Below are 19,030 nucleotides of genomic sequence, written 5' to 3'. Positions count from 1 at the left end.
ATAACAGAATAGGAATAGAAATCTTTAACAAGTAAAAAGTACTGTAGCTCCTTTGCTGGTAACTCGCGATACACAAGCAGACTAGTGACTCAGAAAGCTAAAATTAGCGAATAATCTCTAGCGACATAGGCTACATTAGCTAATGTTTTCGATGCGATGAGAACAAATGAGAACAAGCAGACACTTTATAAGTCAAAACTAGAGATGGACCGATCCGATATTACGTATCGGTATCGGTCCGATACTGACCTAAATTACTGGATCGGATATCGGCGAGAAATAAAAAATATAATCCGATCCATTAAATATCAAAAAAGCACCTCACAAAACTTGCTACACGCGTAACTTGGCTCATAACCGTAGCACGTCGGAGCAGTATGCCTCAGGTGATAGAGCGGCTGTGTGTATTTGGAGCTTCCCTACCAAACCAGCATTTCATCTCCGAGGAAGTTATCCCAGAGAGAAGTAAAGCAAGTGTGTAAGTTCATCTCTGAACGTTAGTAAAGCATTCCCACGTTAAGCTTAACAACCGACATATGGAGCGACTGCCTCTTCCTGCTGCTACTTCAATCGTGAAACTGCTTAATGATCAGCTGATCGGCTTTTCTGTCGCGAGTCCGTCTCTCTTCTTTGTTTTTGGCCCACTTCTCACCAGAAAGAGGAAACCAGCGGCTGAACAACAGCAGAACGTTTAACCTTGATAAGCTGTTGTTAGAATTTATTTAATATTACTTTCTACACCAGGATCCTTTTCTACGTAGCTGACGGCTGGTAACTGTGCAGGGGCGGATCTAGCAAAGTTTAGCCAGGGGGGCCGATAGGGCATGAACAGGGAAAAGGGGGCACAAAGACATATTTTTCTTTCTTATTCTCATTTAAAATGTCTAGCTTTTAATAAATAAATATCTGAATATTACACCCAAAGTTTTAATCTTGTGTAAAATATATAGAAGTCCATTACTGTGTATAGTAACTGTTAAGTCTAATTTACCCTGGTAAGCTATACTACTTTTTCCTTTGGGAAGGTACCATCTGTGCAGTCTGCAATTCTGTAGAAGAAAGATGTTGAATCTATTTAATTTTTCTTGAAAAATAATTTATTTCTGTGTATTTTTTTTTCACACTGCATCAAATTAAAGTTGATTACGTTGATTAAGCATCATGAGGTGGAGGGTGGGTGGTTCCCTATTTTTTTTTGCTGGGAGTTTGCAACCCTATTAGTTAGGTTGCTTAATATTTCTGCTAAGTACTCTTTAAAATACCAGAATAGGGAGGATGGAGTAGGTTTAAGTTTATTAGATTGATCAGTGTTGCTGAACTATGAAATATTTTGGGTGCAGTGTATTTTTTACATACAGGTGTAACAGAATAGCTTTAGTGTTATTGTTTATTTAAACTTGAGTATGAACTTATACAAAATGCAGCAAGATATTTAAAAAAGTTTTATTGATTGAAAAACACACTATATCGGATTCATATCGGTATCGGCAGATATCCAAATTTATGATATCGGTATCGGACATAAAAAAGTGGTATCGTGCCATCTCTAGTCAAAACATCACCCCTGCATTATCAGAACAGTTTGAACTTTTACTCTATTTCAGATAAATAAAGTGTACTAAATCTGAATCACTGATTTGTGTCATGTCAGAAAGAATAAAGTAGTGCTGGCGCAGCCTTCCAAGATCTCTCTAGCTCTCACTTATATGTTAAAGCTAGTTAACCAGCTACGAGCAAAACTTGGAACAAAACAAATAGCAAGAGGTCTCTTTACTGTCACTGGGCTGGGTCTCTGACCCAATGCTTTCTGTATCTTTTGTCCTCTTTTGTCATTTTTAGGAGATAATGTTGAGTTAGGATTACTGGTTTGTTTACCTTGGGTTCAGTTTAGTATGTTACCCTGGGTCATCTGCATTGGTTTCATGTATTTCTTGTCTGCATGTTTTCATGTTGCTCATGTCATGTCCTCATGTTTCCTGTTTTATTTTGAAAGGGTCTGGTGTGTTCTTGTTCATTGTGACTTTCCCGTAGCCTCATTAGGTTCATGTGTGTCAGCTGTTTCCCCATGTGTTCCCACTTCCCCTGATCACCTCCTGTGTATTTAAGTACTCTGTTTTTTTGGGTTTCGTTGTCAGTTTGTCCGTTGTCCTCCTCACAGTCTTCATAGTTATCGCAGTATTTCATAGTTTTCATGTTTATCTCCTGTCACCAGCCGAATAAAGGCTCGTTCTGTGTTGAATCCAGCTCCGTCTCCTGCAGTGTCTGCTTTTGGGTCCTTTTCAAAATTACACCGGCGCATCCCGCTATGTCATTTACTACAGTTCAGATTCACAGATCTGCCCGAGGTAACACAGGTGAAGAAGCCACGCTGCTAGCAAATCAGCTACAAGCTAAGCTAAACTAGTGAACCTCAAAAGGCACAATGAATGCTGTTAATATAATTAGCTGGTGTTTCAGAATAGGGTGTGCTTTGAATAAAGCGCAAGAAGATTACACTACAAAATCAGATGTAATCTAAAAGCTCTGGATTACACAAAAACACCACTTTGCGTTGGAAAAGCAGGAAATTATACTGTAGAGAGAGCCAATTCCAAGTTAAAGTAAAAAGGAAAGAAGAATACACTTAAAATAGTCTTATAAGAGATTTCAGCACCAAACCCGAAAAACAAATGAATACACACAAATTAGGTCAGGAGGAAAGACTGAGACTGAAAAAACAAACTCAGGGCGGGCCAGTTATCTGCCACAACTGGTTCAGGTAGAACAAGGAAATAGAAGAGTCTTCTAAGAAGTTTCGGCACCAAACCAGAAAAAGAATCAAACCCACACAATGTACTTTCTGTTGGCAGCACACCTTACTTTGTGAAGTATGAATGGTAACAACAATGTGTTATTCATGTTCCAAATGATACAGCTTAACATCAAATTATTACCATTTCTCAACCTAACTTACACATGCATTTGAGATGACCGTTTGATTGTTTCATTACAGTCATCTAACTGTCAAGAAATAAAAGTGCTCAATTATGTAAAGAAAAACAAAGACCGAAGTCTGACACATAAGTTACGTGTAAATTCAAACAGAGATCCTGGAAACACGATTAGCTTTCTTGGTCACCCTCCTGGCCTACTTGCATGGCTACTCAGCAAGAAGGCAAAAGTGAAAAATTCTCTGTGCTCCTATTAAACAGTGTAAAACAATTTCCACATTTTTTACACAGGACCAAGATAAAGGCAAGCAATACACAGGATACACAATTCATTAAATCACAATTTAATATAAGGTTATACTTTCTAAAGGATTTGCAGACACAAGGACGCAGGATTTTCTCACCCTGAAAATCCTTAATAAATTGCACATTAAATTTTTAAATTATCATTATTTTTTGGCCTTTTATTGTGACAGGAAAGCAGCGGGAGAGAGAGAGAGAGAGGGGGGGGAACACATACGGCAAATTCGAACCTGCAATTAAACAATTGATTGCAGAAAAAATGCCGGATGTAGCAAATGTTATACAAATTAAAACTCCTATGCAATTTAATATACTTGGTCACCTTTTGTCATTCAATAACATCCATGGTTAGTCAACACAGATTTAAGCTTCTCTTTTTTTGATTGCACAAGTATAGGGCTTGGTTAGTTTTCTGTATCATCATTGGTTGTTTCTGTATAATGCTATGTGTGGCGTAGAGGTATAAAAGTTCCTAATCTGTAGTTCAGCTTCAACTTGAGGAGGAGGAACTGTTCAACTGAAAAGTTACAACCTCCACGGCTGCATTCTTACACATTTATTGAAAACAGAACGTGAAAAAGGTAAGAATATCTTTAAATATCACTGATATTAAATTAAAGCAATTTACCTTTGACCTCCTGACAAACTAAACCAATTTCCATGTCTCCTTTTTTTTTTCAAAGGCACAGTAACCTTTAATATTTAAATCTATCCAGTCTAAGGTTTCAGAGTTCTAATATGCAGTCTTTATATTAGAAATAACAGGCAGCACCCAAAGCGGTCAACATTAAAATAGTTTACTTGAATTAAAATGTGTATTTTACTGCTCTGTGCGGTTCTGTTACATTTTTTATATTTTTTTTTACAGATTTTTGTCACCATTTTATCATCTGCTATCGTCTCTGATTAGAGTAGGCTACACTCACAGGGATAATATGACACATGAAATCCTGGGCATTCACAGAGTCTGAAGCAGAAAGCCCGACTAAACAGGGAAGGTTGATGACCACTAATGAGATACTCTTTATCTCCAACTTAGACTTTAGGGTTTGTCAAGCAAGAAAAGCTTAACTTTGTTGAACTTCCTTAATATTGCACACCTCACTTTTAGGACCTATAGGGGAGATGTTGACAATCCCATCAATGCCAACATCCTAAACACTGGTTGTGAGAACAAATACTCTACCAATACTACAATCAAGTGAACCTTTAGTTGACTTGATAAACTTATGTACCAAATAAAAATAATGATAAAACACCAAGAGGTTTTCTTCCAATATAAATGCTGTATTTGGGGATGATGTTCAGGAACCGCTTTCCACAACGTATGTTTGTGTTCATGTTTGCATATCAAAATTTTTGCCCTACAGTTGAAATGAAGAAGCCTGCTCTCCTCTCTGCAGTCCTGCTGCTGCTGTTTTTTGTTGGGACATCAGCTCAGGGTAAGCTTTAGCGGGTTTTTTCCTGTGGAGCTAAATAAAAAACAAAAAGAAATGCAAATAAATCCTTGAATAGTCACATAGATTAATCGCCTTTATTGTTTTTCTGCTCATCTTCTGTAAACTAACTTCATCCTCCTTTGTTATTTAACAACTCAAGGTAACACTAACTTCAAAGTGCAGGTGAATGTGTCACCCAAGAACATTAAGACCTACAGCACTTCTACTGCTTATAGAGGAAGCCTCTTCGGTGGACTGACGAGACTGAAATACTCAAACCAAGGTTTCAAGTAAGACCATGATATCAGCTATTTCTTTACTAAAAGAAGCCATACATTTACTTTTGTTCTCTTAATGTTTAATTAAAATTGAGACCCCGTATATCTGGGTGTGAATTATTAATTTCAGATCACTAATTGTGCCCTGTAATGTTTGTTGACATCTTAAAAAAACACAAAACAAATCTTCATACTTTTTTTTCTTACAGTAGACCACAGAAACCTGTATATGTACAGCACAGTCAAAAACCACATCTTTAGCTTTAAGAAATGCCTTCCTTTCATTAATATTTCACATGGCCCCATATGAGCAAGCACTTGGCGACAGTTTTAACAGAGAAGAACTTCGGGCTGAACCAGGCTCAGGGGGACCCATCTGCTGTGACCTGCTGGGTGTGAGGGGAGGGAGACAGGACAAGAGACGCACCGTGGAAAAGAGCCAGAGATTAATAATAACTTATAACTGAATGCAGAGTTCTGTGAAAAAACATAGAGAGTAAAACTATTTGCATTGTTAAAAAGGATTTCATAGTTACATTCAAAACTGTCCATTTTGCTCTTTAAAAAGTCATGCCCTATGTTTCCAGCTTTCAGTACATACCATATGATGACTATGGACCATTCCTTCAGAGTGTAAATGGTTTGGCAGGAAATTCATCATACTACTGGCAACTGCTGAGTGGTACAACCCCACTCGATGTTGGTGAGTGAACCAAACTCATGATGTGTTAGATAAGCTGAGGTCAGACATTTGATGCACACAGTCCAACTTGTCCTATTAATATTCTCTGAACTTTAAATTTTTTTTACAGGTATGGGATGTTACCTTCCAACAGCAAATGAAGTCGTCACCCTGAAATACACGAAAATTTAAGACCATCTAAAGTCTTATTGTGACTTACGGTCAACCAATACACTTTGATCTTTGGCAAGTTGAGGTTAATAATTGACTTGTTGTGTCATTTTTTTGCTTGGGAGTCTTCTAATCATAAAACGGTAGCCTATCACTAGCTTACATTCTTTTACTGGGTTTCTGTCAGACTTTATGAATTAAGATTACAGCGTTAATCTACAATTCTGCCACAGTGTAGTAATCTGGAGTAAGAGAAAACTCCATCAGTCACAAGAGCAATCAGTAAAACATATACAACACTTGCGTATTAGTCAACTGAAGTTCTTGAACTGTTTTTTAATTTACTGCCTTTATGGCAACTTTTATTGTGTTTGAGAGCAATTAGTAGTTTCTCAACTTGCCCCTGAGTGCCATAATTTTACGTTCAAATTCCATTATTTGATGCTTACAAGTGCTCTCAGTTTTACTGTAAAGAGATGGTGTGGTTATACAGTAGACTGCCCAGAGGCTGCTGGCCAGCAAAAACAGCAAGGGGGGTCAGCTGCTGACTCCATGTCAAAATAGCTTCTTTATCCTGCAAATCAAGTTATCAACAGCTTGCGAGTCAAAAGGCTTCTGAGATTGACTGGGCTGCTGACCTCCCCTATTTTTGAGCTTTTTGGGGCTCCTAGAGGGGTGTGAGAGGGGCAAAATAAGATCAAATTCATTGTTGAATCATTTTTGTATGAGTGCATTTTTATTGTTGAATAAAATGTTACTGATTATTAGTGTTATCTTCTGCAGGCATTAAATAAAACATGTAACTTGTAGTCAACGTACAATGTTTCTAGCCTTGGTTTGTTTTATTTTTAGACAAGTTTTATTTAAAGTGTTGTTAGCATGTCCACCATTATATATCCTAAGACTAAGAAAGGTCTAGACCGAGGATGTGAAAATTAAGACCAGAGGCCAGAAACGGCTGTGAGATTATCATACTATCTTATGCCACCTTATCCTTCTAATCAAAGAATTGTTGAATCATTATACAGCTATAGGCCACATTATGCCTTGGATTAAAAATTGTGAAATCATTACACTGTTTCATGATGCATTATACTGCTGAGTTATAAGAAATGCTGTTTGTGTAGAATCATGGCGTTCCTTTTCTGATTACAAAGAGAACAGAACATACTGTAGAGGTTTTCTGCCCCATCTCATCAGGCGGAGATAAAACAGGAAGCCAAAGCCGTCACTTAGGCGCTGTAATAGAGATAGAATGTGGATGTTTAGGTTTTATGACTTTGGAGGGGGGCTGAAGCTATAAGAATGTGAGAAACGGTCAGACACTTCGAGATCTGGCGGACACCCTCCTGTCCACATCTCCCGTCCGGATTTTTATGCTCAAAGTGTTGTATAGAATAATGAGAATTGTATGGAATAATGAGATTGTGATTGAGCATTTATACACTGAGTGTTGTTCTTCCTTCAGCCCAAAGATAAAAGAATTGGGAGATTTAACACGGCCGTCAAAGACTCTATCCGACCCTCTGGATGGCTCTGGAAAATGTGAAGGAGTGCATAGATTTTGAACTTCTAACTGTATTTTCATAAGTTTAAAGCTTTTCCTATTAATAAAGAGCCCGCCTTATTTATACTACAGCAAAGTAATTAATAGATAAACAATTAAATGACAGAAATTTCTCTACTCTATAAATTCACAGGAGAAAGTATCTTTTAGATCTTCAGAATTATGGGATAGTCTGGATAATGAATTACTTTTTGTGTAATTTTTGTCTAATTTTACACATGTAAATTCACTGGTCATTTAAATCATTTAATAATGTGTTTATTTTAAATTTTATTTAATTAATAACATGTTTATTTAATTAATTAGTAGGGGTGGGACTCAATTTAAAAAAATAATCTAATTAATTAGAGGCTTTGTAATTAATTAATCTTGATGAATTGCATTTAATTGCATAAGAAAATTTGCCCCAGAGCGCAAATGTTCTTTTTTAATTTAAAAGGGTTTTAGTGGGCAATAGAATCAAATAATAGACGGGGGGGGGGGTGCATTTAAACTGCATTTAAATTCAAAACAGAGAAACAAAAATAATATCCCTGGTCAAAATTATGCAGACTTAAAAATAATAATAATAATAATAATAATAATAATACGTTAATAATATAATAGGTTATTTGACCAGCTTCACCTTTAAACTCTGAGTAACCTTAGCCAAAATTATTTTGTTCATTAGGGTAAAACACTGTGATCATCGAACATTTTAGTGCAAAAAATAACAAACCCATTGGACTCACAATACCTCCATGCTTATTTACTGTCCATCTCTTTCAGCCAGTTACTTAGACAGATTAGCCTGTTCACATTTTCAGAGCTCAAGGCAGCTTTTTTTTTTTTTTTGTTACTACATGATCTGCAATTGAGAACAGTCTCTCACATGGGACAGAAGTGGAAGGACTAATCAAATACTTGTGGGCCAGAACAGACAGCGGTGGGTGGGTCCCTTTTCAACTGGACCACCACTGCAGTGGGCAGTCTTTATCGCTGATGGTGGATTCTGCTCAGGGCCCTGTTACACAGGGCTTCCTCATCTGAATCAGAGTCAGAAGACAATGAAGAGAGGAGGAGGCTCTTTGTCTTTGCTGGCTCCTTTGTGGTGGCATCTTTACACTGTTCCTGCAGCAACCTCAAGGCTGGTCCAAACCTCTTCTCACTCTCCCCCTTGCAAGACACTTGAAATTCTTAAAGTGTGGGTCAAGCACAGTAGCTATTGTTAAAATCTCCCAATTCTTTTAATCTTTGGGCTGAAGGAAGGACAATACTCGGTGTATAAATGCTCAATCAACAATTATTTATTCCATACAATTCAACACTTTATGAGCATAAACCATCCAGATGGGGAGACATGCATGCAGAGGGTCACAGCAAATCTCAAAATGGTGACGGGTTACTCAGCTTCTTATAGCCTCTAGCGGCCCCCACCTAGTCGTAAAAGCCTAAACATTCACATTCTTTCTCTCACACGGCGCCTAAGTTATGACCTCGGCTCCTTGTTTTTCTGCTCTCTGTAAAGGTGGGGGCATGGAATGTGGTCTGTCTCTTCTATTATCGGCACAAGGTGCTCTGCACCCAACATTCTCTTCATGATTCAGCAGTATGCAATGTCAAGAAACAGTGTTACACATTCAACAGTATCGGATAATGCAAATCAATTTAACAAATGTAATAGTTATCACCTTCTTCTAATTCAGGAGAATAATGCAATCTAATAATGATTGAATAATAATGCGACTAAAACTGCAATCTTTAATTAGGGGTATAACGTGGCATAAGATAATATAATAATCTCACACTATCTTGAGCCAATGATGGTTGAGTGTAGCTAGGAACGCGAGGAAAGCAGCTGGTCCTGACGGTGTAGCCGGTAGAGTGCTTAAAGCATGTGCAGACCAACTAGCAGAGGTTTTCGCCACCATCTTCAACCTCTCACTACAGTCTGTAGTACCATCCTGCCTTAAGTCAGCCACCATTGTTCCAGTGCCCAAGAAGAACACAGTGAGCTGCTTGAATGACTATTGTCCAGTTGCTTTAACACCCATAATTGCCAAATGTTTTGAACAGCTCATCATGTCACACATTAAAGCTGCCATCCCTGCAAACCTCGATCCATACCAGTTTGCATATAGGGCAAACAGGTTGAAAGAGGATGCCATAATAACAGCTCTTCACAGTGTGTTACCTCTGTGTCCGCATCGGTGGCTTTCAGCTCAAACTCAGTGATGGTCTTTCTCCCACCCTCCTGGACCCTCATGCCAGGGACCTGAAGAAGAGGCAGGGAGTCGTCCACAGGCTTGATAGTGATGTAGAAAAGGGCAGTCCATTTCAACCTCGTTAGTTTAATATTAAAGCGACAGCAGGTGCAAAACTACAAAACTCTGAAACAGGGAATGGCTTGGCAGACCGTTGCTCTCTCCTGATCCCTCCTGACGGATTTTTGTCTACCTTTGATTTTCTTTGTGTCCACTCCACCAATTCCGGTGGTCTCGGGCAAATGCCAGTTCAATAAAGTGAGAAATTTCAGAGATGAATTCTTCTGCGTCTCTTTCCATTATACGTGTGATGTCTTATCCTTCGTATTTTGTTGTGACATGTGTTTGTAAGCCACCATGGCATTTTCTGAGTTTGTGTCCTCAATTTGGCTCTCATCAAATTTACAAGGGGATAAAACTAAACTGAGACTAAAGTTAAACTGAAATAACAATGCTTCTCTTTACTCTGTGTTGCCTCTGAAGATTAAAACCCAGTGGGAAACATAATCAGGTTTGTCTGCAACAATCCAACATCACTCAGGGTGAAACTAAAGGTGACTGTCTTAGAAACAAGAACCAGATTTTTTTTGCTTTCCAGGAGTCCTGTTATCCTCACTTATTGTGGATGCAAAGACCTGATACAGCCGTTTGTAAGACGACACATTTATGGTTATTCCTGACATACAAAGTGTGCAACAGACACATTACATAGTTATCTATGATGTGCATTAATGAGGAAAAGACTTAGACTTAGAGCTTTTTATTGTCATTGTGCAGTTTCTTGCACAGCGAAATTGGGTAGCTTGACCACAAAGGTGCAAAAGTAAGAAGAAGAGAAACCAATATACAAAAAAGGGGGGAAATAAATAAATAAAATAAAATAAAAAGCAATGTATATGTATACATATATGTGAGTGAAACTATATACATGGTGTATGTGTAAGAAATATTGAAACAGAAACATTGTGGGTCTGTATACAAGGGCAGTTATATAATGTAATAAATAAGGGTGGAGGGGCTATGGTCATTTAGGGTGGAGATGGTAGTTCTACTTGGACCAAGATATTGCACATGAACCAAAATATTTTGCACAGAACATGGAAAGACTGAAATATTGGACAGAACTTCTTTTTAATTTCCACTTTCATTGATTTCCAGCTGTGATATTTCATTTTCCAACATTTGCACATCGAAAAGTTTAATAAACCCATAATACTATCATATAAATTGCAATATTAAACAAAACAAGGAGTCAAACAGAAAAACAAACAAAATATGGTTTTAAATCCTGATTTGTATCAGCTACCAGTTAACCTACATTTGTTCCTTTCAGATTAATCAAAGTTTCTTTTAGTTGTTGTTCTAACTGTCTGATCAATACAATCGATAGAACTCCACTCAGTTCTATCGATTTAATTTAGCCTGATTCAGTCCACCCAATGCTTTCACTCACTGTATGCGCAAACTGTCTGGTTATGATACCCAGTAACACTTCAACGAGTTACCAATACAACTCAAACAAAATTAATTCGTCTTGAAAGGTGCTATATAAATAAAATTGTACTTTTACTTACTTTCTTTACTCACTTTTTATGTTATTGCAATAACACTTTTCCTTTTTCTTTTTTTTTTTACAAAAATAACAGGGGTGGAAACTTTATGATGTACAACTTTTAGTCCGTTATTTGCAGCACTTATGTTAGCAGCATTCAAACGTTCACCAGTAAAGCATTTTGAAACATTTGGATCCTTTTCATAGTCACGGTAAACAGACTCCAACATGTCTCAGAAAGAGCAAGAAAGACAAGAAGTTGACCCCAGCTCTATTCCATGGTATGAGTCCCTAGACCCTTATATCAGCTCTCTTCCTTGGGACGAACAAGTAGAATTAGAGGAAAAGTGATTAGAAGAAATGGAGAATGAAAATCGCATGAACAGAGAGAAGATTAAGATCCTGACGGAAGAAAATGAGAGAAAGAGTGTTGAATTAGAAAAATTATCCTACCAGCTTCAAGAAAAAGAAGGTATTATTGAGGAGAAACAATGGGCTCTCCAAGATAAGAATCAGGAGCTCCAAGAAAAGCTTGATGAAGCTCTGGAAAAAAATAAAGATCTGCTCCAAAAGGAGAAAAAAGAGAGCATAAAAGAGGAAAATATGGTCAAGAAGAATCAGGAGCTCCAAGAAAAGCTTGACCAAGCTCTGGAAAAACTTAAAGAAATCCACCAAGAAGAGAAACAACAGGCCGAGCAGAGAGACATGCAGAGCAAACTCCAAGGCATGGAGGAAAAATACAAAGCGCAGCAGGTAAAGTATAATAAAACTCTGCACAAAAATCAACAGTTGCTTCAAGACAAGAAGCAAATGGAAATGAAACAGAAAGAAATGGACTCCGAGCTTGAAGAGATGGAGGAAAAACACAGATTGCTCCAAATCAGGCTTGATAAAACAGTGCAGAGAAATAAAGAGTTCATTCAAGAGAGAGAGCAACAAGAAATGCTTGAGAAAGAAACGAACTCCAAGCTTGAAGTCTTGGAGGAAAAAATGAAAATGCTCCAAATAACTCTTGAGGAAACACTGCTCAAAAATAAAGAGATGCTTCACGAGAAAGACCAACAGAAAATACATCAGGAAGAAATGGATTGCAAGCTGAGGAACATCGAGAAACAAAATGAAGGCTTGCAAGTAATGCTCGATGAAGCTCTGGAAAGAAATAAAGAGATCCTCCAAGACAAGAAACAACAGCCCGTAGAGCAGAGAGACTTGCAGAGCAAACTCCAAGCCATGGAGGAAAAATACAAAGTGCTGCAGGTGAAGCATGACAAAACTCTCCACAAAAATCAACAGTTGCTTCAAGACAAGAAGCAAATGGAAATGAAACAGAAAGAAATGGACTCCAAGCTTGACGAGATGGAGGAAAAACACAGATTGCTCCAAATCAGGCTTGATAAAAACGTGCACGGAAATAAAGAGCTGCTTCAAGAAAAAGACCAACAGAAAATACAACAGGAAGAAGAAAAACTTATTCTTCAGAGGAAAAATCAAGCACTCCAAGAATTGTATAATGAAACGAGGTACAAAACAACTGTACTGGAAGGGGAAAAGAAAAAAATGGAAAAACAATGCTCAGCGATGCAGAGTAGCATTAATGAAATGCTGAGAAAAAATACCGAACTTGAGGAACTTTCTAAGAACTTGAAGTACAAAAACACTGAAATCCAGGCGCAAAAGCAAGAACAACAGAAAACACATGAAGACCTGCAGTGTAAACTTCAAGAAATACAGAAGAGAAACCAGCAGCTGGAAGACATGCACAAGAAAGTAGAACAAAGAAATACAGATGTGCACAATGCAAAGAGAACAGAGGAGGCAACAGTTAAAGAACTGAAAGACAAGCTTAAAGAAAAACAAGAACAATTAGAAGACATGGAGAAAAGATGCAACAAACTTGAGAAAGAAAACACAGAAACAATGGATGAGCTGAAAACCCTCATCATTGAGAAAAAAGTGCTCGTTGAACAGTGTCTGAAAAAGAAGAAAAAACGCTTCCACTGGTTCTGGAGGAGGGACACTGCTGCTTCTCACCTGATGTAACCTCGTCTTCCTCCACCTCTATTCCATCTTAATTTCCCCCTTCCCCTCCCTCCTTTTTCTTTTTTCACCCTCACCCCCCGACCAGTCCCGGCAGTTGACTGCCCCCTCCTGAGCCTGGTTCTGCCATAGGTTTCTCCTTTAGGTTTCTTTCACTTTAAAAGGAGTTTTTCCTATCCACTGTCGCCTGGTGCTTGCTCAGAGGGGATTGTTGGGGTTTTCTCTCCTCTCTCTCTTTCCTTCTTGTTACGGCCCTAGCAGGGCCTCCTCCTGAAGGGGCCTGTGTGGGAGTGTCCTTCAAATCTCTCCTGCCTTAGGTGCCACCTTTTTCTTTTTACCTCTTTTCCCCCCTTCTACCTTTTCGTTTACCCAATAAACACAATTGGCCACATTTTACATGTGTTTGAAAAATGTCTTCATTCAACAATAATTCATCTTAGGTATAAAAACAAGAAATGGGTAATAGCTGCATGTGTGTTTGTGTGTGTGCATAATATACATACTTAAATTTTTAAATTAGGCACTTCATTACAGGACTGTCATTGTACCGAGGTACATTAAATAACATGAAAATGGATTTCACATGCCGCAGGTGACCTTGCCACGAAGGTATTATATTGTTGAATAATTTGCTCTGCAATAGCAAAGTTATTTCTCACCACAGAGGGGAGGGAATTTCACAAAGTCAAAAAAAATTAAAACTTGTAAACATTACACAAGGAAGGCAATAACTCATTCAACATGCCAACAAGGCATCGAGGAAATAAAGACATCTCAGTATCAGCTCTCTTCATGTTGTCTACTGACAGCTAAATGAGCACAATTCTATGGTCTTCTTGGCTTTTGGCATCTGTTTCTCAGCTGAAGGTTTATACATCATTATAATCAGGACAGCCAGGCTGGGAGACAGATCCAGTATTCTCAGTCAGTGATGAAAATCAAGCTTTTTTAGTTCCATCATATTCAAGTCAAAACTTTCTGGGAAGTTGAGTATATTGGATGTTTAATGGTAGAAACAGACTTTTTAGACTTCTAGAGACTGACTGATGTTAGTTTAAATCAAATCTGAATCCGATGTGCTTATCTGTCTAGTTGTGGTCTGCACAGATGTCAGGTTTTTAAAAATAATTAAAGGGCAACAGTGTGATGTTTTGTATTTATTTATTTCCTTTGTTTTTCCTTAAAGAAATTTGTATTGAAATAAAAACAAGAGCAAGAGCTTTTATTTTGTCCTGATGAAATCCACTTTACTATACTTGACATTCTTTTTTATTTATACAGATATGCAGATATACTACATGTGTAACATTCATTTCATTGTTTAAATGTTTAATAATAAAGTACATGAATAACTTGAGCTTATTATATATTATAGTAAAGTATATTTCCTATTAACTAGGCAGGTCATTCTCTTTCTCTTGACAACGCTGTCTTTAAATAAAAATATATAATTCCCTATATTCCTATCTATTCCAAACAACAGTAGTAAGTAACAAAGATTCAAATTTGTCTTTCACTTTGACTCTTAATTTAGTAATTAATGAACAAGAGGTTGGAGGTCAAATGTGGCACGATACCTTAAATCTTTCTATGATACTTTCTGTATGTGGACCAGAGATGGGCAACACCGCATAGTCTGATTACTTTTTTCAAGTAACGAGTAAAGTAAGGGATTACTATTGCAAAAAAGGTAATTAGATTACTGTTACTTTCCTGTAAGCATGCTCCGGTACTGTGGTACTAATCCACCGTGATTTCGTTTGCACGAGTGTCTCATTACAATGACAGTGCGGCGTTAGTGGCAACAGCTGTGTGCAGATCAAAAATGGATAATATAAGGAGTGCGCGAGAGAGTATCACCATGCAGCGTTTAAAGCGTGGAAGTACTGACCTTACTTTGAGTTTGATTCCGTAAAAAGTGACAAAAACATTAGCATCTGCTGTACACTGCGTGGGAAGAAAACTTTTTTTTACAGCGGAAAAACGCCTGAACTTCCAAGCAAGCACCGAGTACGCTGCCACGGGAATGCGAAATTTTTAATTTTTAATTTTTGCTTGATGCATAAAGTTAAAAGATTAAAACTAATAAAGCTAGTTTTTAAAAGAGACTTTTTCATTTGATTACATTTTATATGATGGATTATGCAGAAAAAGTAAAATTGGGCTGAAAGATCTATTGCTTCATCACCTATTCAGGTTGTAAATCGTGTTTTTTAAAAGTAACTAAGTAACTAATTACTTTTGAAAATAAGTAATCAGTAAAGTAACAGGATTACTTTGGGGGAAAATAATCAGGATTAGTTACTGATTACTTTTTTCAAGTAACTTGACCAACACTGATTGTGATTGCTTTGGCTGCAATCAGATTGCCATGGTCACCTGCAGTTTGCATGCAGGATGCCAACTACTCACCAAGCAGTGGAAAAAGTTTGGTTTGGTTGGTTTGGTTTAGTTTGGCTTTCATCTTTACTTTTGCGCTCTCCTGTGTCTCATTGTCTAATCAGCCCCTTGTGTATTTGTAATCCCGACTTTCCCTCTGCTTTGCCTCACAAACAGCATGCACGCCTGACTTGACTGCAGGATAAAATAAATAAGGTCATTATAAAATGAAAAGGAGCAGAGAGAAGAAAACATTTAAAGTCCCCCCATCAAACAAAGATTTATCAGTAAAACCTGGCTTTTGGCAGCGTTTGGGAGAACAATTCATCCCACATTAAATCAAAGTGTTAAGAATCAGATTTTTATCCTGGTAAAAGGGAGAAAGGATGGACTATAGCAGAGGAGGTGAAAAAAGCTGAGATTTATGTAGAACGAGAACAACACTGGAGTTTTATATCAGGAGGTGTGAAAAAGTGATATAGGTTTGAAAGATGTGAAGAAAGGATAGAAAAGATTGAGAGAAGGGCAAAGAAGTCATCGGAGGGCAGTACAGCAGGAAGAGATATGGACAGAGAGCTTCCCTGTAGTCACATCTGAGAGCGTGCAATAAACAGAAAAGTGAAAAAGGTGAGAAAATAAGAGGCTAAAAAAGACAGCTGCAAAAGATATGAGAGAGTCGGGATGCTGCTCAACCGTGAGGCACAGGGAATCCTTCAATATCCAGTAGCTTCTCATGTGGACACTGGATTCAAATTGCTGAACCAGTGCAATAGTTTGGCTTTATCCCCAGAAAGAAGCAAGAGGAAGCTTTTTAGTTGGAAACGGTGACAATAAAAATGTGCACAACTGAGTTTTCAGGGTTTATCATGGCTCAAAATGGGTCTTTGGGAGTTGACTACCCACAACTGCAAAATAAGTCTGTGTAATTTAAAAACAAATGCATCTTTTCTTTTCTTTTGCATGCAAGTAAGCAATTTATTTATATAGCACTTTCAGAACAACACAGCTGAACACAAACTTCTGTACACTTGGCATGCCAAAAATGACACATGAATAAGTTAAAAAAAAAAAGATTTACGCAAAATAAATAAACAAATAATAATAAAATGAGCACAAATAGCGCAAAATAAAAAAGTATAAAATTATAATTACGATTAAAAACAATAAAATCAATAAAATCAGTGTCCTACAGCGTCATATGCCATTAAATATTTTCTCACAATCTCATAAAGAACAGTGTCATTTATAGTTACTACCTCTACACTCTGCGTTTATGTGGTCATTTATATGGAGGTTCATACAAAACCTAAACTGTTTTAGGTTTTCTAGCATCACTGCTGATGCTTTCAATCATTGTTTCCACACAGATTTTGCTTAAATGTATTTAAATTTTGGGAAAAATCCATAAAATGAAAATGCATGTGCGCGTCACACTCCTGGTGTTAACGCACAAAACGAGCAGTTCCAGTACTTGCAGATGTTGACTTGTAATACACAACACTGCTAAGGGGTTAAATAAAGAAGCATAAGCAGATATTTACTTGATAAACTGTCTCAGCCATGAACAGAGCTCAACAAATGTTGTGTTTGTGAACACTAGAACCATTGTGCACTCTATATATGAAGACGTGGATTCTCCTTTTCACATGTTAGCATGTTGTTTGGCCCACAGCTGTGGCTTACATTACCACAGCTGTGATAAAATGATCAGGTGTACTTCTATGTCTATGAGGGGAAAGCTTTCCTTGTTTACATATAACATACTGCAGATAATGAAAGTCAGAGAAAGTGGATCATATTTTATACAAAGTGCTTAATTAAATGAATGAAGCAAAAAAATTTTCGGTTGTGGTTTCTGAGTTGTGAAATGTCTGCAGCTCTGGGAGTGGACTGTATTTGATTTGTCACATTGAAAGAGGGCCAGAAAATTACATAATCAGTGAAGCCAAACACATGTCTCTTTCCTAATATGGGCAATGTCTTTAGTAAAACTCAGCTGTAAGCATGTCTCCAGGCTCTGAATTGAAGGATTTTAGCACACAATGTTATGTGTTTTCAAACTCACAAAATCATGAAGTTTAAATACTTTTCTTCCCCACATCCTGTGTGCAAGAGTCAATTATAGGATCATTTGGAGAGTTATATTTCATTTAGCATGTTATCCTTTTTGAACGCATATCTGAAGGGGACCTAAAATAAAGCACAGTTCAGTCAGAGGGTCTCTTATTGATTGAAATCAACTTTTCCTACTTTTAGGAGATAACTGAAAGTACACATGAAAGGTGGTCAGTAGGTTGTCAGCATTATTTTATTAGCAAATTTGACCATTAGTCAGTGTTTCTTTTACCTTGTTACAGAGCACAGAGTTCTGTGAAAAGTTTCTTTCTCACATGAGCTAGAGCTAAAGGAAAAACTTCAGGCTCATATATGTTTTAAAAAGTGAATAAATAATATTATACAGGATGAACTGTAGCACGTAAACAGTTGATGATAGACTTTAAATATTTGACTTTTAGCAAGCAAGCAAGCAATTTATTTATATAGCACTTTCAGATCAGCCCCCAGCTGAACACAAAGTGCTGTACACTTGACATGCCAAAATGATACATTGAACATGTTAAAAAATAAGAAAAATAATAATATAAAAAATAAATAAAATATATATATATAAAAATGATTATTAAAATGACATATAATAAAATAGTATAAAAAATGATGATCAGAATTACATTTAAAACAATAAAATCAGCACATTAGATCAAAACAATAAAATCAGGGTCAGACTGTGTCATATGCCAAGGAGTAAAAATGGGTTTTAAGACGTGTTTTAAAAGTGAACAGTGAAGGGGCCTCTCTAATGTGCTGGGGCAGATTGTTCCACAGATTAGGAGCAGCAATAGAGAAGGCCCTGTCCCCTCTGAGCTTCCTCTTGGACCTGGGTACCTCCAGGAGCAGCTTGTCAGCTGACCTGAGAGACCTGGGGGGTGAGTAAGGATGCAGAAGCTCAGAGAGGTAAGTTGGGGCAAGACCGTTTAAACATTTAAACACAAACATGAGGATTTTAAAATGAACTCTAAGATATACAGGCAGCCAATGGAGTGAAGCCAGGATGGGAGTTATGTGCTCTCTTTTACGAGTTTTGGTTAAAAGTCGTGCAGCAGAATTCTGGACCAGCTGCAGACGAGAGAGAAGATGCTGACTAACTCCACAATACAGTGCATTACAGTAATCTAGACGACATGAAATAAAAGCATGGATTACCGTTTCAAGATGCGGCCTGGATAAAATAGGTCTTATCTTTGCCAAGCGCCTTAAATGATAAAAACTGGACTTGACAGTAGCCCTAATTTGACTGTCTAATTTAAAATCACTGTCCATCTTAAAACCCAGGTTTGTAACAACAGATTTAAAATACTCTGCCAGGGGTCCCAAATCAATAGCAGAGGGTT

At 37.4% G+C, this 19,030-nt stretch overlaps 1 protein-coding gene across 1 annotated transcript; it reads left to right on the top strand.

Annotated features, from left to right (window-relative positions):
• Window positions 1-3,702: 3,702 nt before the first annotated feature.
• Window positions 3,703-6,874, top strand: LOC109204581 (gastric intrinsic factor). Its single transcript, XM_019365875.1, has 5 exons — window positions 3,703-3,814; window positions 4,604-4,675; window positions 4,833-4,962; window positions 5,538-5,653; window positions 5,763-6,874. Exons 2-5 carry the CDS (start codon window positions 4,609-4,611, stop codon window positions 5,822-5,824), a joined length of 375 nt encoding a protein of 124 aa, XP_019221420.1. The 5' UTR covers window positions 3,703-3,814; window positions 4,604-4,608; the 3' UTR covers window positions 5,825-6,874.
• The last annotated feature ends 12,156 nt before the right edge of the window (window positions 6,875-19,030 follow it).

The sequence above is a fragment of the Oreochromis niloticus genome, linkage group LG12, assembly GCF_001858045.2.
Source record: "Oreochromis niloticus isolate F11D_XX linkage group LG12, O_niloticus_UMD_NMBU, whole genome shotgun sequence".
NCBI classification, from domain to species: domain Eukaryota; kingdom Metazoa; phylum Chordata; class Actinopteri; order Cichliformes; family Cichlidae; genus Oreochromis; species Oreochromis niloticus.
The sequence above is the reverse complement of the archived record's forward strand: the minus strand, read 5'-3'. Positions and strand labels throughout refer to the sequence as shown.

Coding starts and splice junctions, on each gene's coding strand:
- LOC109204581 (XM_019365875.1), top strand. CDS start 4,609: ATGAAGAAGCCTGCTCTCCTCTCTGCAGTCCTGCTGCTGCTGTTTTTT. Junction 4,676..4,832: donor TGTTGGGACATCAGCTCAGG/GTAAGCTTTAGC, acceptor TAACAACTCAAG/GTAACACTAACTTCAAAGTG. Junction 4,963..5,537: donor TACTCAAACCAAGGTTTCAA/GTAAGACCATGA, acceptor CTATGTTTCCAG/CTTTCAGTACATACCATATG.